The sequence below is a fragment of the Lepisosteus platostomus genome, chromosome 5, assembly GCF_059453375.1.
Source record: "Lepisosteus platostomus isolate fLepPlt1 chromosome 5, fLepPlt1.hap1, whole genome shotgun sequence".
In the NCBI taxonomy this organism is placed as follows: Eukaryota; Metazoa; Chordata; class Actinopteri; order Semionotiformes; family Lepisosteidae; genus Lepisosteus; species Lepisosteus platostomus.
Genome location: NC_142615.1, coordinates 55,260,137 through 55,285,683, shown reverse-complemented (window position 1 = coordinate 55,285,683; position 25,547 = coordinate 55,260,137). Strand labels below are relative to the sequence as shown.

The 25,547-nt window shown below is 41.0% G+C and overlaps 2 protein-coding genes, 1 long non-coding RNA gene and 5 other non-coding genes across 9 annotated transcripts; 5 read left to right on the top strand and 3 right to left on the bottom strand.

The window, feature by feature from the left end:
- Window positions 1-1,346: 1,346 nt before the first annotated feature.
- On the bottom strand, window positions 1,347-1,418 carry trnam-cau (transfer RNA methionine (anticodon CAU)). The gene has a single exon. It is a non-coding gene; the product is annotated as a tRNA-Met (tRNA).
- A 3,218-nt stretch (window positions 1,419-4,636) lies between these two features.
- On the top strand, window positions 4,637-5,620 carry LOC148669641 (uncharacterized). The gene is made up of 3 exons (XM_088632675.1): window positions 4,637-5,176; window positions 5,278-5,393; window positions 5,455-5,620. The coding sequence occupies exons 1-3, from the start codon at window positions 4,637-4,639 to the stop codon at window positions 5,618-5,620; spliced, it is 822 nt and encodes a 273-aa protein (XP_088488801.1).
- Window positions 5,499-6,458, top strand: LOC148669640 (zona pellucida sperm-binding protein 3-like). 2 transcript variants are annotated; one of them, XM_088632671.1, is made up of 5 exons: window positions 5,499-5,561; window positions 5,686-5,813; window positions 5,891-6,008; window positions 6,207-6,305; window positions 6,383-6,458. In XM_088632671.1, the coding sequence occupies exons 2-4, from the start codon at window positions 5,689-5,691 to the stop codon at window positions 6,255-6,257; spliced, it is 294 nt and encodes a 97-aa protein (XP_088488797.1). In that variant the 5' UTR covers window positions 5,499-5,561; window positions 5,686-5,688; the 3' UTR covers window positions 6,258-6,305; window positions 6,383-6,458. The 2 variants fall into 2 exon arrangements, with proteins under 2 accessions (XP_088488797.1, XP_088488796.1); XM_088632670.1 differs by having other exon boundaries at window positions 5,671-5,813.
- A 178-nt stretch (window positions 6,459-6,636) lies between these two features.
- LOC148669639 (uncharacterized) lies at window positions 6,637-6,981 on the top strand. Its single transcript, XR_015937078.1, has 2 exons — window positions 6,637-6,810; window positions 6,889-6,981. It is a non-coding gene; the product is annotated as an uncharacterized LOC148669639 (long non-coding RNA).
- A 6,903-nt stretch (window positions 6,982-13,884) lies between these two features.
- trnal-caa (transfer RNA leucine (anticodon CAA)) lies at window positions 13,885-13,995 on the top strand. The gene is made up of 2 exons: window positions 13,885-13,922; window positions 13,950-13,995. It is a non-coding gene; the product is annotated as a tRNA-Leu (tRNA).
- A 4,413-nt stretch (window positions 13,996-18,408) lies between these two features.
- Window positions 18,409-18,482, bottom strand: trnat-agu (transfer RNA threonine (anticodon AGU)). Its single transcript has one exon. It is a non-coding gene; the product is annotated as a tRNA-Thr (tRNA).
- Window positions 18,483-20,413: 1,931 nt separating this feature from the next.
- trnat-cgu (transfer RNA threonine (anticodon CGU)) lies at window positions 20,414-20,485 on the bottom strand. The gene has a single exon. It is a non-coding gene; the product is annotated as a tRNA-Thr (tRNA).
- A 3,004-nt stretch (window positions 20,486-23,489) lies between these two features.
- Window positions 23,490-23,562, top strand: trnak-uuu (transfer RNA lysine (anticodon UUU)). The gene has a single exon. It is a non-coding gene; the product is annotated as a tRNA-Lys (tRNA).
- The last annotated feature ends 1,985 nt before the right edge of the window (window positions 23,563-25,547 follow it).

Sequence of the window (25,547 nt, the reverse complement as noted above, 5' to 3'; positions counted from 1 at the left end):
CAACATGGACAATCAAAACCTACTGGTATGATATTATATTCTCTCTGTGGTGTAGAAAATATTCAGTACTAGTATTCTAGGTTACAGATAGGTCATTATATGACAGCTTACATCTGATTAATAGGATCCATCTCTGGCATACATTCTTATTTTTAGTTTATAATGTATAATCTTGCTAATCTTTTAATGTCAAAATAAAGTGTTTTATAAAAAGCTTCATGTTCTTAAAAATTACTACAACTTTTGAACTTTGAAATATGGCCACTTTGTATTCTAGGACTGAGCAAATACTGCAGAAAAGTGGAGTTAAAATGTGAAAATGTGTAATGGGTATCTCTGATTAGTTGATTAGTGAAGATCCAGTAGTACAAATAGCTTCTAATATTATTTCTAATATAATATTATTTCCAGATAAACCAACTTTGGAGAGTAGGCAACAGTGATTTCAAAGAAAGTGTGTTCACAGTGTTGTTAAGGTATTGCTTATAGATTTTTTTAATGTTTTTACATTACATTTTTACTTTGATCAAGTTAAAATATCCACAAAATTTAGCTTAAAGATACCTTGTTAACCACTGAATTTGCAAGGTGTAAAACTGCTAAATTGTCTTTTAAAATATAAGGATTACAGTAGTACATTTGATATTAAATATTTGAGTAAATAAACATTGAGTGAAAACTCGCTTGAGAAATGTCTAAGCTCAGTCATAATTTGGTTTTCAGACTTAAGACAAATTAACTGATGATGGAATTCAACTTCGCTGGCACAAACCAGAAAGATCAAAGACCAAAGAGGTGCCTGGGAGACACAAATCTTTTTAGAGCAATTAAAGGTACTCTTATTCTATGTTGTACTTTCAAACTTTGGGTACTCTTTAATTAGGACAGACTTTATTGCTCAATTACTATGATGCAAGCTAAACTTAATACACTGATTAAGCTTTGAGTTTAGTAAACCTTAATGGTTCTTTTTTGAGATTATATTCAAGAAGAGATTAATCATCATTTGTTGATCATTTGTTCATTTGTTGGAGAACTTGACAATCTTTGACAATTATTATTAAATGAGCATTATACAAATGTGCGTTGATATTTTTAATATGTACCTTAATTGTAATATATATATAAACACAATTGCTTTGATATGGATGTTCATTTGAAGGATTTGAGGAAACTATCAAGGATCGCAGAACAACCAAAGATACATTTGGGCATCTGCTATTGGTAAAGATGAAAGAGTACTGTAAGTGTGAAGCTTGCATGCACACGAGAGAAAAAATCAGTTTTAATGCACTTCATTAAACTGATGGTGTGCTTATCAATCGTGCATATAAAAAAAAAACACGTAGCAGAGGATGGTTTCGATCCATCGACCTCTGGGTTATGGGCCCAGCACGCTTCCGCTGCGCCACTCTGCTGATAGCTATCATAGTGTGATTCAACACAACTGCTCTATCTTTGCTTTCTAAAAGTGCGCCCGAGATGAAAAGTTTCAACGGCAAACGCAGACGTCACTTGCACTTGGTCTTTTATAGTACGAATCATCACACGCTGCTCTAAATGGGCGTCTTCAAGATCGTTGAGAACCAAACCTTCTGCTTTCCGAGGCAACTGATTCTTTCGTTGTTAATTCACAAATCTTCAATGAGAATCAGTGAAACGAAAACCAAACACATGTACACACTCGCGTCCTAGCCTGAAAGAAAAATGATGGAAGCATTTGAGGATAACAAGAGTAGTCTGAACAGCTCCAGTTTATCGACTGCTCTACAAAGTGATCGCTACTTCCACACCCAGTTCATAACACTGAAAATGATTCAGGAAGCACAGCAAAGGTCTAAAAGCAGTGGTTGAAAAGCATCTAGATACATAAAATGACAATTTCTCAAAAGTAAAATCTTCAGCTTTTAAATATTGTCATCCATATATTTTCGTTTTTCTCTTTTTTACATAACACGCTTTCGAGAAATAGACTGTCTTGTAATGAAGGCTGCATTAGAAAATGTGTATCTAAATTAAAATCGGGTTTATGACTTCTGCGTTTTTCAGCTTTCTTAGCGCTTGGGTCTCGATTCAGATATTGCAATGAAAGCAACAGGGGAGTAAGTTTTCCTTTTCTAAATCAAAGGTGATCTGCTCACAAGGAAGTATAAAAACTTCAGCGTTTACGTTTTGAAGACCGCAAATGGTCGAAACACTGTTGCTTCATAAGCTAATAAGTAACGTTTCTGAGCACGCATTGTATTACTAATGCTATTATGAATTTTAAAAAAAGCTTAAATTCACATAATGGAATTTGGACGGCTCAAAGTAGTCTATTCCTTGTACAACTTTACTTGCCCGCTGAGTAGAGTTTTAAGCAACGGCAACAGATGTAGCAGTAATAGCAACAGCATAGATTGTCACAATACACTCTATGAAATTATTGCGGCTTCAGATCGTTTTGTTCTGTTGAAGCTGCCTACAGGCTCTGAATTGCTGACATTGGCTGTGATCTTTCTTCAGGTTTCATGAAATTCTTCACATATTTGAAATATTTAATTCGGGTTCGCCTAATACACGGTGCAAACCGTACCTGCAGCAGAATGCTGTGGCACATGAAGCCGTTTTGTTTATCGGTTGTAAGGATTGAGGAGCGTACTACAAATCGAGCAAGCGAAAAGAAAATTAAACAGGAGTCACTTTTTGGATTGCTAATTCATTGTGCTCTGCTCGTCTAGGTTCAAATCCCATCCTTGTCATGGTTCAGGCCTGAGACGTGTGTGTTTTTTCTAAACGGTGTTTGCATTTGTTTCCTCTTTTACTCCTGTAAACTCAGGATTTTTTTTCCTTGGTGGCAACAATACGCTTCTGCAATACAGTAAATGGTAGACTCTGCTTTCAAATTAGCTGCACCAGGCATTCGGATACAGAAAAACACAGGGTTTAAAATTCAGGAATAAGAATGGCCAATTGCTTACAGCTAGGGTTTTTACGTTTTCTTATTTAGCGATTTGTGTATCAATCTTTTAACAATTCATTAAAATGCTAACAATATGTAAAATCAAAACAACAGCACCGTTAAATGCTGGGGAGACAGGTAGTTGTTTTTTTCAATCAGATGCCAATCTCTAATGCTGTGTGTGAGAGCTTACATACCTTTCCTTTTCTCACATTTTCTGACAACTATTCCAAAGGGGCACCCTGTCAGCTCCTAATACTTTTTAAAAGTCTGCCTGCATGTTTGATTATTGTCGTTTTATTTAGAAAAAGTTCAATATTGATCATAACTAAAGAAAATTAGGACCACGAATAAAAAAAAAGGGCTGAAGATGCCAGTCGCTCTTGAATCAGAGCTGGGCGACACGGGCTTCTGTTCTGATATGATTGTACGAGAAGATAGGAATCTCTTCTGTCCTATGGAGCATGAGCTGAATCAGGAGTGAGACATTTCTTATGCTCGTGCATATGTTAACGCATGACCTACATCGTAAAACTAAATTAAAAACTAACATTAAGTTGTCAAAGACATTCATTTACATACAAACAAGAGACAGACATAGTAATGGTTCTACATTAACTTGTCCTTCATAGTAATGTATCGCAGAATTCCGACTAAGTAACTCAGAATTGCGACTTAGTAACTCACAACTCCGACTTTATATCTCACACTTGCAACTTCGAAATAGCCCATATTTCATTGTCTGTCCTTTTGTTATTGTAACGGATTCGGGTTCTAGCTAGCAAGACCTGGGTTCGAGCCAATACAGTGAGGCACGAAGTAGGGTGGGAGCGGCAAGGGCACAAGCCCTAGAACCTGAATCCGTTACAATAACAAAAGGACAGACAATGAAATATGGGCTATTTCGAAGTCGCAAATGTGAGAGATAAAGTCAAAATTCTGAGTTTTTAGGTCGCAATTCTATGATTCTAAGTCACAATTCAGAGATACCATAGTGCGTTTTTTTTTTACTCCCTGGCGGAAACGGGCTTCCATAGGTTCTCAGTGCTGCGAAGCAAAAGCAATCTCTGGAAAATCAGACAAATTATTATCAGATCATGTCAAAAGCTGATCAGTATTTCTTTACTGGAAAACAAAGAAATGCTTGTATTACACATTTTAATATGACATGCAATTACACATGAAAAATAGTAAAATTATTTTCATTGCGGTACATGTTGATAGAACAGCCCCCTCGATAAAAGAAAGTGTGGACGGACGTGTCGCATGTTCCATACTCTTTCTGACAGCGAGTTTAACACACTTTCCTCAGAAATTAGAAACTAATTGAACAATAAATTAATCTGAGCAAATTTTACACGTGTGGGTGATTTAATTCTGTCGAAATTGCGTGGAACTCCTCCGCTGAGCTCAGATACACACGGGAAAGTGTGCAGGCTGCTTCACGGAGTCCCGCCTCAGACTGGAAGCAGGTTCTAATTAGACGCTGAGAACAATCCGGGTCTCTGTGTGTAATTGATTATGTTGATTGAGCGGTAGTGTGACCAGGTGTGTGGTAGCAGGTCCTGCCAGTATAAAAACCAAGTCACCGCGTTCACACTTTATGCTTTCTTGCTTCAACACATTTTGGTGGTTTACTTATTTTACTCCTGTAGTAATTTAGCGGGACATTAATTTGGCGATGCGCTCGTCTTTATGCTGTGCCTGTGCGCAGGGGCCGGGCTCCCCGCACTGATCTCCGCCGGGCCGGCTGGCTGGGACTCTCGGGAATTAGCGCTCCAGGCCGACTTCCCGGCTCACGAAGACGCAGCCCAGTCGGAGGACTTGAACCTGGCAGATTCGCCCTCCGAAGACCTGTATGCAAGCGAGAACGACTCGCAGTCCTTGGCTCCCGACTTCCGCCGCCTTCCCGTGTCCAGAGACGCGTACTCGCCCTACTTCGACAAGGAGAAGATGAAGCCCGAAGCCGGCAGCCTCTCCTTACCCGCCTACATCAAGAACGTCCTGTTTCCTCCCCAGCCAGGGCGGCAGCCGGCTCGCCCGGCCATCGGGGGCACCCGAGGAGTGGCCGTGTGGTGCGACTCCAGCAGGATGTACGTGAGGGTCAGTCGGCTCCTGTTCGGCTTCAGCTGTCGGCCATCGGAGGTGACCTTGGGCAACTGCAGCGTCAGCCGAACCACACGCAGTTACTTCTACTTCATCTACGGGCTTCACGAGTGCGGTTCCGAGCGATCGGTAAGCGGGTCTTCATCTACAGGCAGTGTATCGATGTGAGCTGTAGGGCCAGTGTCGGGGTTGCCTTTCCTGGGAATATCCCTTCCTCTGTGACCCTGCAGGTTGTCCAGGGCTGCCTGGTGTACTCCAACACTCTCTGCTATGCCCCGCCCTCCTCCAGTGCACCTGTGCATCGCTTCATTCCCTTCTCTGTGCTGGTCAAGTGCTCCTACAACAGGTAGGCAGGGCTCTGCTGCTGGGAAAGTGTCCAGAAGCCCCTCATCCCCTCTGTCCTGCAGGTTCCACTACTCCTACAAGGTTGGCTATGTCCCCACGTGGGCCAGGAGAAGGACTTTCTTCAAGGACCTGAAGAACAAGCACAGCTTTGTCCTGCTCACCACCAACTGTAAGCTCCTTGAGCAAGTGGCTCTTCCTGCCTGCAGGGGGTGCTGTGTGCAGGTGTAATGCTGCCTCTCTCTCCAGCCCACTGGGTCCGGCTCTCTCCCAAGGATGAGTACTTCCTGGGTCAGCCCATGTACTTCCAGGCCACTGCCTACTTTGCCACAGCGGAGCGGAGGCTGTACATCCACTCGTGTTACGTAACGGAGAAACCAGACCAGCACTCGCAGCCCTGTTTCCCTGTGATCGACAACTTGGGGTACGGCCCTTTCTTGGAGGGGAGGTGGGCAGGAGCCCTGAGAGCCTGCAGGGGTTCATCCTTGTCCTTGTCCCCAGGTGCATGGTGGACAGCAAGGCAGATGGCTGCCTGTCCAGGTTTGTCCCCTCCAAGCAGAAGGATGTGCTTTGCTTCACAATTGATGCCTTCCTCTTCCAGAAGAAGCTGTCCAGGAAGGTACTGCTCTCAAAGGCTGCTCAGCCTTCTCGCTCTACTGATCCATGGTCTGCTTTCACATCCATGATCTAGATGTGAACCAGACTGTGGCAGCTGTAGTGCCTAGAGCTGCCAGCTTGCCTTCACTGATGGCAGAAGGTCCTTCTCTGTCCCTCTATTGGCCTTGATCCCTTAATGCTGTGACCTTCCCTCTTGCAGCATGAAGTGACTGAGCTGTACATGCACTGTCATGGCAGTGGCTCCTGCTAAAGCAACACCAGGGACCAAGTCCTGCACCTACAACAGGGAGGTGAAGAGGTACTTCTGCAAGGAGCCTGCTGAGGGTGCTCTGGGACATGCCAGGTGGAGGCCTCACCTGTCTTCCTCTCCTCCAGGTGGGAGGAGCTGTATGGTGACCATGAGGTCTGTGCCTGCTGTGACTCCAGGTGTGCTGGCAGTCGGAATGAAGGTGGGTCTGGTTCTCTATCCCTTGTGGATGCATCTCTGCCCAAGAGACAACCATGCTTGGACAACTGAGGAATGATCCCATGCTGGACAAAGGGACTGTTTAGATGAGTAGCATCACTGTGGGACTCTGGGTATAGAGGATCCCTCACTCCTGGGTGTTACTTGTCCACAGGTACCAGGAGCCTGGTGACCAGTAGTCGGGTGGCTGTGGTACCAGTAGAAGCTCCTCTGGATGTGGGAGCTGACTGGACTGAGGATGAGGAGGGAGACCCTCAGAGCTCCAGTGAAGATGCTGAGAGCACCAGTGAGGATGTGGAGGGAGCAGAGGACTTTGGAGATGTTGGCCAGTGGACAGGTAGTGTCTGGCAGGAGGAGCTCCTGTAGGGGTGGTGTCCTGTAGTGCAGCTGGATTGTTCTCCTTCTTCCTCCCCAGGTGCCTGAATGAAGGCTCCAGCCTGGCCCTTGTGACTCTCCTGCCTCCACTTGCCTTGTAATGGCAACATCTCAATAAAGCTGTGGAAGACCCTTCTGCTTGCCCTTGTTTCTTTATGGGTTTGAATGGGTGGAGGAATTCAAGGGAAGTGAGACCCATTAATCAATGGAAGTATTTGTGGGGGTTCCCCTTTCAAGAATGCTTCCCGTATTGCTGCCAATGAGGACTGAAAATGTCTGGAGTAATAAAGCATTGTTCTGGGGGAAGATGGCCGCACTATTCCTTGGGCAGGGCAGTGTGACTTTTTTTTACTGGGGGAGAGACAGAGGTGTTCAATATACTGGAAATCCTCCCATTTCCGAGAGGGGTAGTGCTTATGGAGTGCGAGTTGCTACTGGAGTGACCAGTAAGAGTGAGATCTGGTCTCCTATTCTAGGCTGCACAAACTGACTAAAAGAAACACAAGGAAGGAATTGGCAACAGGGGCTTGGTGTAAAGTAGGCCTTCCCTTCCTTAGCAGAGGAACAATACTGGTGCGCGAACATCAGTGAATAATGGTACAGTTAGAATCTCAGAGGTCTTGTCTTATGGGTGTTGGTTTCACAGTAGTGCTATTGGACAGTCATGGGAAGTATTAGGATTGAGACTGGAGATCCCAGTACTTGATTGGGAAGACAGGTGTTCACAACCACCTGTACCAGCAGCACAGACTGTGTAGATTGAGACTGAACGCTTTCTACACAAAGCCTCTCCACTGTTTCAGTGTCCCATGTCATGAATTTCAAGTGAATCCTAGTCTTCCTTTGTGACTACCTATAACTTGCACAAATCCTGCTGGCCCACTAACAGTTAATCTTTAGCCCTACTGCACTGCCCTATTTAAGCTTCAAGGATTTAGGATAAACTATTTTATATAATGGTTCTGAAGGTGGCTTCTCAAAGCACTTGACAGAATTACAATAAGAATTAGAATACACAGGATAAAACAGTTTCAATAGACAGAGGAGACCATGGATGGTGGTACTAAGGAAAGTAGAAGCAGAGGGGTAAAGATTGGAACCAGTTCAGTAAAGGCTCTTCTACAGAAGAAGGTGTTGAGGCTGAAGTTGAAGGAGTTTAGGGAAGGTGACTCTGCTATCCTTGGGCAGAGAGTTCCAGAGCCTGGGGACATAACAGGAGAAGGCCCTGTCACCCATACAGTGTAGATGGGCTTGGGGGACAGTTAGGAGACCAGAATTAGAAGAGCGAAGGTTATGAAGTGGGGAGTAGGGTGATAATAGATTAAACTGCAACTGAAATGTGAAGGCACGTTCTACAGTTTATGCAAGAAAGGGTAATGTTAGGCTTTTATGGGACTGGGGAAGTGGCAGCACTTTTGAGGACTGTTGGTACAACAGCAGTGCTCAAGGATTCATTTCTAATATTGAGGACAATGGGTTATATACCCATCGTTCTTACCAAAGGATCAGAGACCTTTTGCTATATAAAAAGACTCCTTTCCACCACTAATTTATTCAGGTTTGGTTCATTTGGGTTTTATCAGTTAAACATTTAATATTGTATGTCAGTTTGTTGATGCCTGTATATCACAGTGATCTGCACACACACCTTTGACTGAATATGGGCTGCCAAACCTCTCCACCAAACTTATGTATCACGGTAGGTACACAAGAAGTTTATTTTTAATAACAGGGTTGTTGGTGCCAGTAGTCAGATTGGGTCAATTGCAAGGTAAGAACAGCATCACATTAACTGGAGATGATCCAGAGATTAACATGCAGCTCTGTACGCCAGATTAATACCGATTTGCAACTCGCTTGTCTGCTGACTTTAGTCCCCTGCTCAGTAATCACAATGTTCCCAATTGCAATGAGCCCAAGGAAACAGCTGCTGCTCTCTAGAGGACACTACAGGACAGGACTAAGTACAATTCCTGCAATAGACTAAGCAGTTTAGTGCCAAACTAATAGAACACTGAATCCTATGGGACAGTTCCGAATGTAGTAACATCTTAATACTGAAATAATATCGTAAACACCTTGTGATCTTAAGAATCTGTCGCTGTTAAAACGTATTATAATAATAAGCTAAAATTGTACTGGAGCCACAACACAGTGGACTTGCAGCTCCTGTCCTGATCATACAGAAAGATGTCATCACTATAACACCTGTTAACAAACATAGCGCCTGCAGTCTGTGAAAGAGAGCTCTGAGGTAAATATTCCTTGCAGGGAAGTGAACCGAAAAACAGGCAAATACATCACTCAGATGAAGAGCAACGACTGTCGCTAAAGAAAGTGAGCGAGGGTACACCTATAGTAGTTCATCCACAGAAATTCAAACATAAATTTGTGACGCACCAGAGTACCACAAAGCTAGAAGCGTGCCTTCAACTGGAGTATTGTAGCACGACTATTTATAAGTAATATTAACTTATTCCAGGCGTTCATCTGGTTTAAGAATACGAATCGATGCCTTCAAATAGACGTTTAACAGTCCTTTGATGTAGAATTAAGAAAATGGGGAATTATTTGATCCCATTCTCAATCCAGTAGTTTATGGACAGGCGCTCTCAGCAGACTGTGTGCAGGAGTGATGGGTGATGTGGAATTCTATGGGCTCAGTGGGAGTCTGGGAGTCAACTCAGGGCTCTGCTGTAGATTCCTGTAGAACCGGTGTGAAATGATAATGTATCGTTGGCTGGTATTGTTAATGTAAAGTTTACTGGTACGTTTCGGCCAAAACATATTTTCTTTCTTCTTTTTTTCAGCATGGAATAAACCTATTACATGTTCCTTTGCAGCCTACGCATGCTGACGCAGCTACCCACCTGAACTAAAAATTGTATGTTGGCCGTTCCGTTACACTATATTGATGAATCGTACAAGATCATAGAATCTATAAGCCTGAAGACTTGTCATGTACAGTGCCCTGATAAAAATCAAATTAATTACACTAATTTTTATGGAATCCCATTTCCGGTAGTGAGGCTTCCATAGTACACAGATGGAATAGTGGACGGTGGGCTTTTAATTTTTTTTTTTTATTTAAACACCAGAAATACAAAAACGAAGACAGAATATGAAATAAGATACAGAAATAGACACTTCACATCCAGAAGAATTCACAATTATAAAAGCTGAAACTTATACTTTTTAAATATTTCCATTGTATGTCCTTTTTTACTTAAAAAAGAAACTCTTCTTTAGCTCAGCTGGCAAGGCCTGGGTTCGAGCCAATGCAGTGAGGCACAAACTAGGGTGGGAGCGGCGAGGGCACAAGCCCTGGAACCCGAATCCATTACAATAACAAAAGGACAGACAATGAAATATAAGTCCCAAATGTGAGATATAAAGTCGGAATTCTGAGTTTTTAAGTCGCAATTCTCAGTTAGTAAGTCGGAATTCTGAGATACCATAGCGCGTTTTTATTTTTACTCCCTGGCGGAAATGGGCTTCCATAGAAATGATCAGATTCAGAGCCATTGCAGTTCGTGCTAATTAGAACAACGCCAGTACTGAACCCTCAGCACCGTACTGACTACTGAGCACAACTTCAGCTGCTCGCCAGCTTTGTTACGCACAGTTTTGCATTGCTATTGAGCTCAGAGCAGGAGCTGATCTTCAGACAGTACCGTTTTAAAAAAGCAACATGAGCCAGGCAGGAGTCAAACCTACAATCTTCTGATCCGAAGTCAGATGCGTTATACATTACATCACTGGCCCTAATCTTACGGTGCTCAACTGTACCATAGTGACCTCAGCGCCACTACTAGTAATACATTGCCCCCGGCCAAAATTGCTTAGTAAAAAAAACGTTTTCTATACTTGTCTGTTTAAAAATATTATATCTTTAAAAAAGGCAAAGGGTTTGTGTGTCGCGCTAAAGTTTCGATTCATTTCGAATGCAAAGAAAAAACATTTTCTTCCAAGAAATCATAAATTTGTCTCATCCTCCATACTATAATTCTCTCTTGTAGTAGTAAAGCATTTTGAGTCAAACCGAACAATATATTAAAGGAACAAGTAATAGGTTTATTCCATGCTGAAAAGAGAAGACAGAAAAAACAACGTTTCAGCTGTGAAACCTTCTTCAGGTTTGTTTTCTCTCTTCTCTTTTCAGCATGGAATAAACCTACAGTATTACTTGTTCTTTGCAGATACGCATGCTGACGTAGCTACCCACCTGAATATATTAAACGTTTCATCTATACGATTAACATAATATTCTCCTGAATAACTACAGTAAATGACAAAGCCTTAGAGCCACAGAGAAAAACAAATTGCATTTAAAGTAATTTTAAAGGCTCGAGATAACTGCACTATAAACGCAAATGTTTGTCTTCTTTGTGGCGCTTACTTTTTGTTGCTTTAGCAAATTTCATGCAGTTTATTTCTGACACAAGACATAACAAGCTTGTGTATTTATGACAAAAAAGCGGGGCAACAATTTATATCGGCTCACAATTTATAAAGTGAGTTAAATGCACATATAGTAAATATATTTTCTCATATAATGGTGTGTTTTTTTGTCTAAAAATCCTTCATGAATGGTTTAACAGACACTTTGCATAATAAAAAAATATATGTACGAATTTTAACTTTTTATACAGTAAAGTTTTGTTGTGAACATGAGCCCTGTTTATCGATATCACCAACACAGTTCTGGATTTTATTCTGCCTTCCTATGGACATATGAATTTTCTTTCACACAACAGCTTGCATGTGTGGTAGCTTATTAGCGCCAGGGAGAAAAAGAATATTGTTGGCTTTTAAATGAGAAACCATTTGCGTTTATACAAAATCACAATGCGTTGTCCCAGACATTGGAACATCCTCTGTTTAAACACCTGTCGTTCACTCTAATATTGGCTCCTGTGCTTCGGTCCATTTGAGAGAGAAGACACTGAAAAAGTCGTGTGAAAGTGGATTTTGCACCTGCGCCAGTGCTGTAGTGGTATCATACAGACACCCATACAAATCCATCACACGTTGGAAGCTCTGGAAGGCAACGTAAAATATTGCTCTGTCCGTTGGTGGATTAGGTATGCATGCTACATTTCAATGTAAAATGCAATGTAAAAAGATCAAATTTGATTCAAAATCGATTAATGTAAAAACCGATAAAGCTAATGTTTTTTATCTAGTTTTATCTATATCTATATCTAGTTTTTAAAAGGTCTTAAAAAAATGTTTATCGCGATTGTGAAAGTTAGTTAAAAAAGTTTAAAAAATTCAGAACTGAATATTTGGATCCGGGGCCTCATACTTATCAAAATTATTAAAATAATAATTATTTAACTATCAGATTGTGTTTCTGCAACATTTCGTGCACAGTATGCCGTATTCAACAATAAAACAACAGTCACAACGAGGCCTTTACACCCAGTCTGGGGTATTTTCCCCTTATATATTTTTGCCACTTTATATCGAACCTGTTATACTCCCAGAAGTGCGCAGTAGCTTCTACTTAATAAAAATATACAATTCACCGCTGGTATAAACAGATGTGTGCCATGTCTGCCTTTGTAAGCATTTGTTTCAAAAATAAGTTCACAATATGTTAAAAACACAAAAAGCACAAACTTAATAATACAACGATACAAAATCAAAACAAATCATAAAGCCAATTAAGTACCTATCCTTTGAAAACAGAGAACACCTTTATATCTACAATAAAAATGTGACATTTGTATCTACTTTTGAATTACTGTACAAAGCAGACAGAGTAGTCCCTGAATTCAAAGATCAGATCTTGGCCAAAACAAGACAATCAGACGTGAGCTGAATTCGGAACAAGAGCCTCTGCTTCATCGTTTATTGAGCTTTTGATCAAAGTCTGAGTGAAAAAAAGATCGGCTATTTTAACTGTTTGAATGAAATACACAAAGGGCACCTTCCTTCGAGCCGGAGTCAAGCCAGCAACCTAAGGATTCCCTCTTGTTTTCACTACAATCCTCCACTCTACCAACTGAGCTATCAACAGTTGTCAGGAACTGCTCCCTGGCACATACTGCCCAATGTAGTGAAATGTTCCGGATGATTTAAATCCCAGATCGACATTGTTTCCAACTCGTTTCCTTAGTCTTGTTTACCTTGAATTTAAGCCACAAACCAGGATTCTACTGTATAAACTTCTGGAGATATTACAAAATGTTTGATGGAGCATCAATCATTCCAGGCGGAAATTGACACCTTTCTTTCTCGAGGGATCATATTAAACATTTCATTTGGATCGAGAAGAGGATCACCATGAGACACAAAACAAGCAGTTTCATTCTGTCTTTATTAGAATCTGTATCATAGCTAATGCATGTAAAGCCTTTAGTATGCGAGAGTGAGAGTTCAGTTATGCCAGGGAGTGTGAGAAAAGAGAACTGAAATTTAGTAAATTAATATTTAAATAGAGTGTAAATCTTCAAAGTGTCACTGCAAAATTATTACCAGCTGCCGGACGTACTTGTTTTGGGACTATTTCCAATAAGTACCGCATTAGTAGTTGTGTGTCCTTACTGGTATCTTTTAAACATTCGGTTATATACAAACGGGACAGAGACACAGTAATAATCCGATTTTAATGTGTCCTGCATTTTAACTTACTGAACAGATAAATTGAAATGTTCTGATTCAGGACCCCTGCAGTTTGTGCTAATTAGAACCACAATAATACTCCTGAGTCCTGAGCACCACACTGAGCAAAGGTTCAGCTGAACTCTGACTTTGTTCTGCACGACTTGTTGTTGCAGTTGAGCTCAGAGCTGGAGATGATCTCCATATTCTACCACACTAACTAGTCCTAAACGTAGTACACAGTACACACTTTTTTAAAACAATTTAAAATATTACACAAAGGCTGTAAAGCACACTCTAAATCGATCCGAATATTTGATTTCCGCGATCCGTTTAGGCAACATTAGGCAACGTGGCGCTTCTCCAGCAAAGCATTTCTCAGTTTTGTGAACTACTGGTGCTTTTATCACACCAACTGACGTATCTCGTCAGGATGGCCGAGTGGTCTAAGGCGCCAGACTCAAGGACTCCTGTCTTTCCATTGCTTGGGTGTTCTGGTCTCTGCATAGAGGCGTGGGTTCAAATCCCACTCCTGACAGCTTTTCCCTCTCTTGCATTTTTCCTGTCTTCTTGTGCTCGCTGACAACGACAGAAAGAAGAAAACGGAGAAACCGGCTTGCGGGCACATGATGGGCAGGGAAATGCTTCGTGAACACTTCAATGTGATTAGCAGAAAGTCAAATAGGCTTCGATTTCTCCCTTAAGAACTGTTTGGGGTGCCTGTAATCGAGTAAAGATTTACGGTCAAGGTATGCATTCAAAGGTGAAAGACCGAAATATAAATCCAGAAGAAGACGTATTAAAACATATTGTTTTCCCTGCGGTTTCCCCTGTATTTCATTAAATGTGGCATTGTGAAATCAGCCTGTAGCCCTACGGAATGCAGCCACTCTCCCGGTGACAGCGGCAGGAGCCGAGAGGATTAAATCAGAGCTCGAACAGAGAGTTTAAAAAATATGGGCAACTAGAACATAGATCATAGAACATTTTTATTAAACTTTCCTATCTGCTCGGCCTTACTGAAGTATTTTAGCTGCATTTTTGCTTCTATTTATATACTTTACAGTAGATAGTGTTTAGTAAGAGAAGAGAGATACAAGCGCTAAACCCCCACAATAACCAAACCTTAACTAAAGCAGGAAGATCAGTTTCTGCTCGAGACAGCCGTTTTCTGAACTGTAAACCCTCAACACTGGCTGGAGACGCTGTGTCCGGACTCCGGGAGGTTGTATAAGAAAAGACTCGGAGAGCTGCAGACTCATTGCTCTGCGCTCCCCGTGCGGAATGCGCGTGTCCTCCCTCCTTCATTACTTTCATACACTCCTCTCAAACCATATCAAACTCCTGGAATATTTCGGTGAACAGATACTGGGTCTTTCTTTCCGAGATCATAGGCAGAAACAATAAACACGGTGAAAACAGGAAGGTATTCTGATTGTATAGAGAAATGCGCAAAAATACATTTCCTAAAATCCAATAAAATCTAGTTACATTCTGATGCTATTTTGATGTATCTGAATAGTTTTGGCACAGTTGTTACAGCAAAGAGACAAATAAACTTTTTTAAATTTCATTCGAGCTGTAGTTTAGAAAATGTTTTTTCAATTCTCTAAATAATACAAACACAAACACCCGTTGTAAGCGACTGACCATTGATATTCTTGAATTATAAGCCCGTACACACGCTGGCAGGCAGTTCAGAGAATATGATGCCCCTGCAGGGGCCGAATATTAGACAGACGTATACATACAGTCATCGTGTGGAGTTTATTCCTCCTCTACCGCAGTCTTTGCCTCTTGTCACATTTGCGCTTAATTGTCGATTTTTTGTATAGAACACCGAATATCTTGAGGAAGCCTGTCAAGCGAAGATTGATGGATTATTGAGGTGCAAACACTGGTTCAAAATCAACATCCTCTGCTATTGCCGTTGTTTCTTTGATAATTTCTTCAAATTCCTCATCTGACCTTCAATATCGAGGGATATTGAGTATAATACCATACAAATTGTAACTTTCTTTTGATTGCCAGTTTTATTAAAATGCCATCCCCTTTTACAGTTATTTTAGATGTTTGGCAAGGCGTAATATCCCCCCTCTCACCCTCAGCTAAAATATTTTAAAAGTACAACAACATTACATTATATTGAACAGCGTTTATGTTAACATTTATATTCAAATTAAGGTAAAAATACGAAAATATTAAAATAGAACTCCGGCGATCTGTTGTTTTTGCTTGACAAGTTCTCGAACAATTTTGCAATGTTTTTTAAATTACTTTAGCTGAAGATGCAACGGGAGCATAAGTGAATTCTCCCTCACTCACTGGAACATATAATTCTATGGGTGAATACTAACTGCTTGCAAGTTGCCAATGTCGGTAATTATTGGAAATTCCCGGTAATGTTGACTCTGGTACTCAATTGTTTACTACTGCAAATATCAAAATAGTTCAGGTTTTGCGGAACAATTAAATTTTTGCGGTGATGATGTTTACTATAGGAAGAAGTGCGTCCCTGGGTGTGATCAAAAAACCCACCTGGGGATTAATAGCCGAAAACGCTAACCGATTGCACCACAGAAATGCTTGCACCTTACGCTTTTTTTCATTGACATACTTTTGGTGAACAAAAAAATTCGCTCGCATTTCATCTTTCGCAAGCTGTATGATTTAAAAAAAACAAGTTGTTCTGCAAAGGAAATGAATAAACGCATTAAACCAAATCAAGAACTCTTTGAGTGTCCCAAATTACATGTTCTGTAAAACAAGACAGGAAAAAAAAAGGTACCGCTGGAAATCGGATCCAGGATTTCCTCTTTATGAAACAAGTCTTTTAACCAGCTTTACCACAGCACTGGCAGAATACTATTCTTATACAGGTGGGTACCCACCCTCAAACCTTTGTTCTCTCGCTACTGTTACAGGAGGCGTTGTAGGACTTTTTTAGTTCAGAAAAAGCTATCAATTCATCTTACATTTCTACTCCATCAATATTAGCAATGCTATCTTTACTAAGCTCTAAATATAGCTCTAAATAAATGCAAATTTTAAAATACATTTTAAAATAAATGCTATTCCATATGTTGTAACTTTGTGGTATTTAGAAATTTTAGGATGCAAGGGAAAGTATTACTGTATACAACTGTGAAAGAGGCTTGTATTTTAATACAATTTTCGATCAAAAGAAAACCAAAGTCCCTATGATATTACCGTCAATATCTCTTGATATCAACGTTCAGTTGAAAGATTTGAAGAAACTCTCAAACAAGCAACTGCAGTAGCAGAGAGTTTTGATTTAAACCGATGCTTGCAGCTCAATACTCCATTCATCCTTGAAAGAAGCAAAGACAGGGATATTTTGAGTGTCTCCATGATCCTCTTCTCAATCCAAAAGAAAGGTTTTATATGATCCTGATCCCACTAGAAAACGGGTCAATTTCAGTCTGCACTGATGTCCCTTCAAACGTTTTATAAGAACTCTGGACGTTTATACAGTGGAAGCCTGGTCCATTTCTTCTTCTGAACGAGACTATGGGAGTGAGTATTTTGACGTCGAACTGGGATTTAAATAGAGGAACACTACACTACATTGGGCTACACGTGTGAAAAAGCGTTTACTTTCCGACCTCTCGATAGCTCAATTGCTAGATCTTAAGACTATAGACAAAAACAGTGGGCATTTCTTATGTCCCTGGTTTGAATCCAGCTCGAAGGATGGTGTTTTCTTGTTCCTTAATCAAAAAGTGAAAATTGCGAATTTGTCTTTCACTTTGACGTTCACCCGAAAGCTCAGTATATAAAGAAGTAAAGGCTCCTGTTCTGGATCCTAATCCTAATCCTCACGTCTGATTGTTTTGCTCAGACCTTTAAAATGTACACTGTGGACTGTTTGCTCTTCCTAACACAATTAAAAAGCCGCCGACAAACTTATCGATCGGGAGTTTAGTTCAGTGATAGCGCGCACTTAAGACGCTCCGTTTTCTATCGCCGGCATCTCTGTATTCTTTTTAAACGCGATATTTTTTATTCTTCGTGTGTGAATTTCAGGGAGACTCATAAACCCTTTGTCTGTTTTAAAGATACATTATTTTAAACCAGGCATAATGAAAGACGTAGTAACTAGACACACATACAAGACACATGAATAGTAGCGGCTTTGAATGCAATACAAACGCCAATGGCGCAATGGATAACGTGTCTGATTACGGATCAGAAGACTTTAGGTTTGTACTCCTTCCTGGTTCGTGAAGAAGCTTTTAAACCTCACTACTCAACACTGACATCGTAGGGTGTGCGGTCCTACACAACCTTACTATCGACTGGATGAGTCTTCTGTTCAATCTCCGATTCTTTCCGCACATTCCTGCTATTTCACCACCGTTATTGTAGGATAACAGCCACAGACACGAGAAGATATACTATTCCGAACAAATGTCTTAAAAAATCACGTTGAAAAAGGTGACAATACGTTTTTGTTTCTTTAACTTAACCTTACTTTTGCCTGTAAAGTTCACATTATTTTCTGTAGCCGCAAATCCCCAATATTTCTGCTGTCTCCCGAGAAACACAAGCATGGAGTCAAATCATATTAAATAACACAACACATCTATTAATTTAACACCCAGATGTGACAGAACACATGTAAGACTTACACACAGCTTTTAATATGCTCTAGTGAATTTGCAGGTGTCCTGGGGAGGGAAGAGAACTGATATTAAGGAAATACATATTTAAAGGGGATGTAAGTCTTAAATGTGTTTTGTCACATCTGGGTGTTAACTGAATAATTTTTTAGCATTATTTATTGTGTTTTGACTCTATACTTGTGTTTCTCAGGAGAGAGCAGAAATATTGATGTTTACATTTCTATTCACATTCCCGGTGATATTGACTGAGGTAATGCAGAAGCATGTTCTCTATAACAATAAACGGTGCGAGAAGACAGGAAGAAAGGCACCGCTAGGATTTGAACCCAGAATCTCCTGTTTACTAGACAGGCGCTTTAACCAACTAAGCCACGGCGCCGGCAGAATCCCCCTCTTTTACTGCGACTTGGACACACCGCTCTGAAACACCTGCGTTCAGTAAGCGCTGAGTCGGCTGGCTGAGCACGTTGCCTCCTTTAGATTCAATAGGAGCCCCGACACTAAGAGAAACGTATAGAAATGGGTTTTATCCGGCACTTTTCATGTCCAATGCGCTTGACATCTCCCACGGGCGACAAAGTTCATTTACGACACCTTTCTTTCTTTCTTCTTTCAGCAGGAGTACAATAATGGCAACAACATGCTTGGAGTTCGGCATTTCATTTAGTCTGCGGAAACATCGTATCGGAATGAACTGCCTGAGATAAAAGAGTAATTGCGGCTTCAGATCGTTTTTACAGAGCATTGCGTTGTTCTGCTCATGCTGACTACACGCTTTCGATATGTCATTTACTGCAAGCGTTGCTTTTCCAGGTTTTTCTGAAATTCCTCGCATTTGAGCCAGCACTAAAACATTTCATTCCCGTCGCTGAATACATCGTGGAAACGGTATTTGCAACGGAATGCTGTCACACATGAAACATTTTCGTTATTCGGTTCTGAAGTTTGAAAATGAAAATAAAACGGGGGTCACCTCATAGGCTTGAAAGAAGTCCAAGCAGCATAAAAACCCACGAATTCTCACAAAGGCTGCACCTTTCTTCTGCTGCTTTTAGAAATCTGCCTTAAACATTTGAATGCATACCTTACTGCTGCTAATCACATTCACGTGTTTACGAAGCTTTTTTCTGTCCGTTATGTTTTTGCTAAGCAGTTTCTCCGTTTTCCTCGTACTGTGATTGTCAGTGAGCACAACAAGACTGAAACAGTGTAAAGGCAGGTAAAAAAGACAGGGTAAAACGCCTGACTGTCAGAAGTGGGACTTAAACCCGTGCCTCTATTTGGAGAGCGAAACACAAAGCTTAAAAGACACAAAGCTGTGAATTTGCTGTTTTAAACCGCTCGACTGTTCTAAAGATATGTGTGCAATCATTGCACCAGTTGCATCCGATTTTCTGTATCTTTAGGACGATTGATACGACTGGACATACACAATTTGTGGCGTTTAGCATGACATGGAAAACGGTACCGGAGCATTCGGGTCCGGACTACCAGACTCAGAAACAGTTTTTACCCCCGCACTATCAAACTATTAAACTCCCAGCCTCTCTCACTCTCTCCTCACCTCTCACCTATGATCTGAACCTCACAGTGCCTTCTTTCTTACCAAAAACCCAAACACACATTGAAAATCTACCTCTCCCATACATGTCAAAAGCTCACTCCCCATCATTTCTATCCCTTTATTTCATTCTTTTGATGCATGTTTTTGCACATAACCTGTTACCTTTTTGTTGTTTTGCACACTGCTTGTTGTTGTTTTTTGCACATCGGCTGTTGTCTCTTTCTTTTGTTATACAATTGTATTGTTGTTGTGTTTTTTTCTTTGTACTACTTATGTCCGAGAGCTAGCTAAATACCATTTCGTTATTCCATATACCTGCGTATGAGTATAATGACAATAAACTTGAACTTGAACTTTTAACTTGAATTTGAACTTGAACTTGACATAGTCTTGCAGGCAGTATATTATTTTATCGTTTACTCGTATAAAAAAAACATGGTCTTCTCGTTCCTAAGTCAGATTTTTAGTGCTTTCGAACGTTACTTCCAACCTGGACTGACAGCTCACCAGATTTGTTTGTGATCAGACCATGGAGTGGGGGGCTGTACCAAGCGTAGGTTCCTTCCCAATGCTGAGGCGATCATTTGGAAGATGGGTGTGAAGAGAGACAAGCTTTGTCGACTAAAAAACAAGGCAGGATAAGCATGAACACTAATCACTGGCGACAGTTATGCTCTCTTACTATTGAGACTCCTACATTTTTTTTGAAGACTTTGAAACTAAAGGTAAGCGGAGACAAACGAAACAGGTACGGGTGGGGATTGAACCCACGATCTTCGGTTTACGAGACCGACGCCTTACCACTTGGCCACCACGCCTTCAAATAAAGAGGAGAATAATGTTGTTCAAATTATTTTTTTCTGAACCTGGTTTACATCGCCTGGAGGCAGCAACAACAATAAAAGGGATACTTAACAAGGAGATGCGCTGTAGCAGTGCAACTCCAACAGATGCTCCTGAAGAGACTGGAGGTTTAAGCCAGCTCCTTAGAGCGCTCGGCCGTGTTACTCTCAACAGCGGCTCTTCAGCTCTTGTTGTTTGACCTAGTGGTTTTATAACGCGTGGAAACGACCGCAACTTCATTTTCTGAGATGCTTTCGCTCATGTGGTGAAATCTCGACCTCTTTGGCATCTCTGGCAATAGTTTTTCCTGTAGAGCACCTCTGCTTATAGTGCCCTTGAAGTCATTTTATTTTTACAGGAAGACGCATTCCCTAACAATCTCTCCTGTTTTAGAAATGCTTCATAAGGCATGTTTGATTCAATGGACAAACAGTATACTAATTGTACAATGCAGATCTATGCGGCATTTGTACTGGATTTGACTGGGATTCTGAAATACTTCTTGAGAAGGTATTCAGATTTTCTTGAACCTATAATAAAAACACAGACCCGAAACTCCCTAGCTTCCAATCTCTTGCTGTCCTTAAACTCGGACGTGATGTTCTGCAGACGTGCAGTGTCCCTTTACTCTCGTTGTTTTCAAAACGACCTCCGTTGTCGGGCGCAGTTAAAGTGGAACTGGCCTGACCGCACAGGAAATTACTGAATGATAAAATGTTTCTACGGCTCAAAATGTCCCTTTAGACCCTCGTCATGTCTCTGTGAGGAACGGGTAGGTAGAGAGGTTTAACAGATGCTCACGATGTTTCACACGGGGTGTTACCTGTTGTAGTGTTTCAAAAGATGTGTTAGCGGACCACAGATTATCTTGAAAAGATTCGGGTTTGCACTGGCTGGGATTCAAACCTGACTCAATTATTTGGAAGGCGCCTGTACCACCAACGCACTTCCGAGAAGACCTTACAAATTATCACAATCCTCTCTCTCACCTACAAAGTTATGGAGACACAGACGTCCAATGAAAGCTCAAGGCTCAAATCCTTTGTTGTGATATCATTTTAATTAATATTAGCTTTGATAAGGTGTCATTTTTGCCACTTAAAGGTAAAGTCTGCTCCTTTTCTCCTGGTATAGAAAGAACGTGTTCCATCTTTGTTTAAAAACACCACTAAAAGTAAATTATTCAGCTCTACCGCCTGTGAGCATTGACAAGACATCTCAAAAGGACATATTAAATAAGAACACGATCCTTCCTGTTACCATTCCTGTGGTTGGGGCGTTGTTTCACCCTTTTGCGTTAAATCATCAGTACTGCTGTTTTTCTATGGATAGTTTAATCAAGAGCACTTAAAAGATGCAAAAAGCTTTCAAATAAAATAGAATTGAAAGACAGTCGAGTAAGGAGGTAGAAAAAAAGCACTCCCCCGTCTGGGAATCAACCACCGTCGCCCATGTAACTGGATACAAAAATAACAGATTAATTTGTGCCCAGTCTCTTGAAGCTTCGATGCGATTATTTTTCCTTCCTTATTTCTTCATTCCTATGAATTTACTCTGTAGTAGAAGAAACGCGAAAGTGGGAAACTGCAGGCATTCTTCGTGAGTGGTGTGATCAGTGAGCATTTGCACATCTCTAAGTCTGTTCCATAAACTTTATCATCGGGGATGTAGCTCAGTGTTAGAGCGCATGCTTTGCATGTATGAGGTCTCGGGTTCAATCCCTGGTATCTCCAGGTGCTTTTATATTAGAGTACTCGCATCGCAATCTTCTGTTGAGTGAGAACTCTTTGCTCGTGTTCAGAGAGAGCCAGGTTTACACAATTAAATGCAGTTTACACAATTAAACTCGACGTGCTGCAGGGTTGCGCTGCTATTTTAAATGTACCTCTTTTAGTTCTGTTAAATCCTAAATTATTTGAACTAATAATTTAGTTCAAAGTCAGGAAATCCAGAGATTGCTTCACACTTGTCGTGGCTGTTGCAGAAAACACCTGTTGAATCTCACCCGGGATTTCTTGATTGATCATTCAGCGAGCGAATCCTCCTTCTGAACTCAGCACTAAACTGAAAGCTTCACGAACTCCTCACTCCGTGTCCTGTACTGCTCTCGTGTAGATGTGAAGCACAGCCATAAACACACCTTGAACTTTTTCCGTTTGTTAAGGAAAATGCAAAAGAGCATGACAAGTATTGATCGTATAAAATATCCATGGCACAACTCGAGAAAGTACTGAAGCACTACACATCGACTTTTGATGATTACAAGAGATTCAAGAAACACAATCGTCCGCACCTGGGTTTGGATCCTGAACGCTAGAGTTAAAAGAACATAAGCGACGGATATGACCTATAAACTCTCTTAATTGTCTTATAGTTTATTAAATAAAACAATTTCTAAATGAATTCTAACTGTTGATAGACGATTTATTGAATTTTAACAAAATCACAATTACAACCTTTTTCGGTTAAACTGTTATTCACATGCTCTAACGTAAATAAACGTTAGTGTCTTCCGGTGTGTGAGTCAATTTCTCCAAAAAAATATTTGTTAGTCTGGCGGGAGGCTGTGCAAGGTGTTAAGAAATAGAATTTCTAAAAGACAGGCTCCCTAAGCTTAACATCAAGGCTGTTTTCTCTACAGAAATGCTCTTTAAATTTCAGCACTGTTGCAACTCCCTTTATAAAGGGTGTGCACAAGTATACAACCAAGGCATTGAAAGTTTTTTTTTTAATTATTGTTCCAAAAAATGTTCCATTTGTTTTCTTTTTAATGTTGTTGATTAAAAGATTTTATTAAATGTGAAAAAAATCTGAATGTGAAAAAAGGTCAAAATGCTATTGAAAAAAATCAGTAATGTGAGGAAAGATGGACTGTGGGAGCCCCTTAACTACCCATGTCATGCTGTATTTCTCACTCATTCTACTGGGAATGGTACACGTGACTTGCGAGGATCCCGACAGTGGTGACTTTCTTTCAGAGCCCGGATAGCTCAGTCGGTAGAGCATCAGACTTTTAATCTGAGGGCCCAGGGTTCAAGTCCCTGTTCGGGCGGATGTGCTATTCTTAAGTCTATTGTGAATGTCATTCTAAATAGTCTTTTATCTTTCACTCTTCTAGCTGTACTGTGGTTATTTTAAATGTCCATTACTTGTATTTACAGTAGTGTATTTAGTGTTTCATTTCACAAACCGAAAATGTTCAAGAAGATCTTGTCACTCTACTCCACGTCATTATCTAAATTAAATCACAGTAGAGTACAGGACACGCAGTGAGAGGCTCACACAGTGAGTACTCTTGAATACGACAAGAGGAAAGGCACACTGCACATCTGCAGAACATCACGTCCGAGTTTACAGTGACAGCAGAGGTTGGAAGCGAAGTAGTTTTTTATTACTCGCTCGCTGAACGATCTCTCAAGAAACCTCGGTTGAGATTTAACGGGTGTCTAATAATCACGTTCAAAAAGGTGACGATGTTTTTTTTAACTAGGTAGCCTTAATGGCATCGTGGTGTGAGTAGATCTTAAAGCAGCTGCAGACAGAGTACCCGTAATGGCAACACGTTTCTGCTTTGAGTTCGGCTTTTCTTATTTCTTCTGCAGAACCAGTGGTATCGGAATATACTGATCCGCATAAAAAGCGCTTTCGGGTTCTGATCATTTTTATTGAGCGCTGCTCTAAACTTTTGCTCGGGCTAGTTTTCCCCATGAAAAAAAGACATATCCCTAATTACATGATTTCACTTTTTTTCTTATCAACGAGTAGAAAGAAATAAAATATATACTTCATTATAAGTACCACAGGCAAGATGCCGTTGCGTTCAGGTCGCAGTTACCCCTGGAGACGTTTGCTAAAATCTCACTTCTAATAAAGAGGTCTTTCTCGTTAGAGTAGGATCGATAGAAGCCTTAAGCGGGGGAAAAAATCACAACATCTCGCATTTCACGTGTTTAATGTTAACTGTCTCAGTGGTTGCTTTGGTGATTGATGGCTCTTCTCCCTCGCAGGGTGACGGCAAACGTCTTCAGGGAGGGAGTCTCCCACGCACGGCTTGTCTTTATCAAGAGCTGAGACAACAGAAACAGACTTCCAACTGACATTAATTACTTCTTGAGCGTTTATGACCGTCTTTAAAAGTTGAGAGCAGGTGAAAAAGTCTTTGGAAATGAGGAAATGACTGCCGACAGTAAACAGAGCTGACGCTCAGCTGCAGACAAGCGCTCCTCGTTAGTACAGTATAGTGCTGAGTACCCCCGCTTGTTGCGCGGGAGACTGGGGTACGTTTCTGTGACAGGGCGCTGGTTTAATTTTTTAACAACCTGACTTAACTTAAAAAGTGTGTACTGTGTACTACGTTTCGGACTAGTTAGTGCGGTAGAATATGGAGATCATCTCCAGCTTTGAGCTCAACTGCAACAAGAAGTCATGCTAAATGTAGTTTAGTGAGTAGACATCGCGAGACAACAGAACGAGAGTAGAAAGCAGGAATATAAGGTGTAAGGGCATGATCTGTGTAGTTAACAAAATAGTTAAAATAATATTAAAACGTCTCTTTATTAAGATACACAACATTTATGGCGACGAGAGATGAGTGCTTGACGGACTCAAAGCGAGCAGAACACTGCAGATTTTAGTTCTCTTGCTGGTAGAAACGAACTTTTGAATTTTCTGACTGTTCGTTTAGCTTGCCCATTGGAAGATATGGCAGCCGCGCCGAGAAGCTTTGCTTATGCCCGGCTTTTTTCACCGCTTCTACTGAACCTCGTAGCTCCGGATTTGTATACGGAATACAAGATATGGATGGAGTCGTACAGATTTTTTTGAAATAGCCGGTGGATCTACAGAAGCTCAGGATGCTGTGAGACGTGCTACATTACTGCACTGTATCGGGGCTCCCGTGCAGCGGATTTTCGCCAATCTCCCTGGAGAAAAAGGTACATATGAACAGACTGTAGCTGCCTTAGACGCTTACTTTACACCGCGGAGAAATGTGGTTTTGGAACGGCATAAATTTAGGCAGAGAACTTAGTCTCAGGA

Excerpts from the sequence above, each read along its gene's own strand:
- LOC148669641 (XM_088632675.1), top strand. The coding sequence starts at position 4,637 with ATGCTGTGCCTGTGCGCAGGGGCCGGGCTCCCCGCACTGATCTCCGCC. Across the intron at positions 5,177-5,277 it reads AGTGCGGTTCCGAGCGATCG|GTTGTCCAGGGCTGCCTGGT; the intron begins GTAAGCGGGTCT and ends GTGACCCTGCAG. Across the intron at positions 5,394-5,454 it reads GTCAAGTGCTCCTACAACAG|GTTCCACTACTCCTACAAGG; the intron begins GTAGGCAGGGCT and ends TCTGTCCTGCAG.
- LOC148669640 (XM_088632671.1), top strand. The coding sequence starts at position 5,689 with ATGTACTTCCAGGCCACTGCCTACTTTGCCACAGCGGAGCGGAGGCTG. Across the intron at positions 5,814-5,890 it reads CCTGTGATCGACAACTTGGG|GTGCATGGTGGACAGCAAGG; the intron begins GTACGGCCCTTT and ends CCTTGTCCCCAG. Across the intron at positions 6,009-6,206 it reads AGAAGAAGCTGTCCAGGAAG|CATGAAGTGACTGAGCTGTA; the intron begins GTACTGCTCTCA and ends TCCCTCTTGCAG.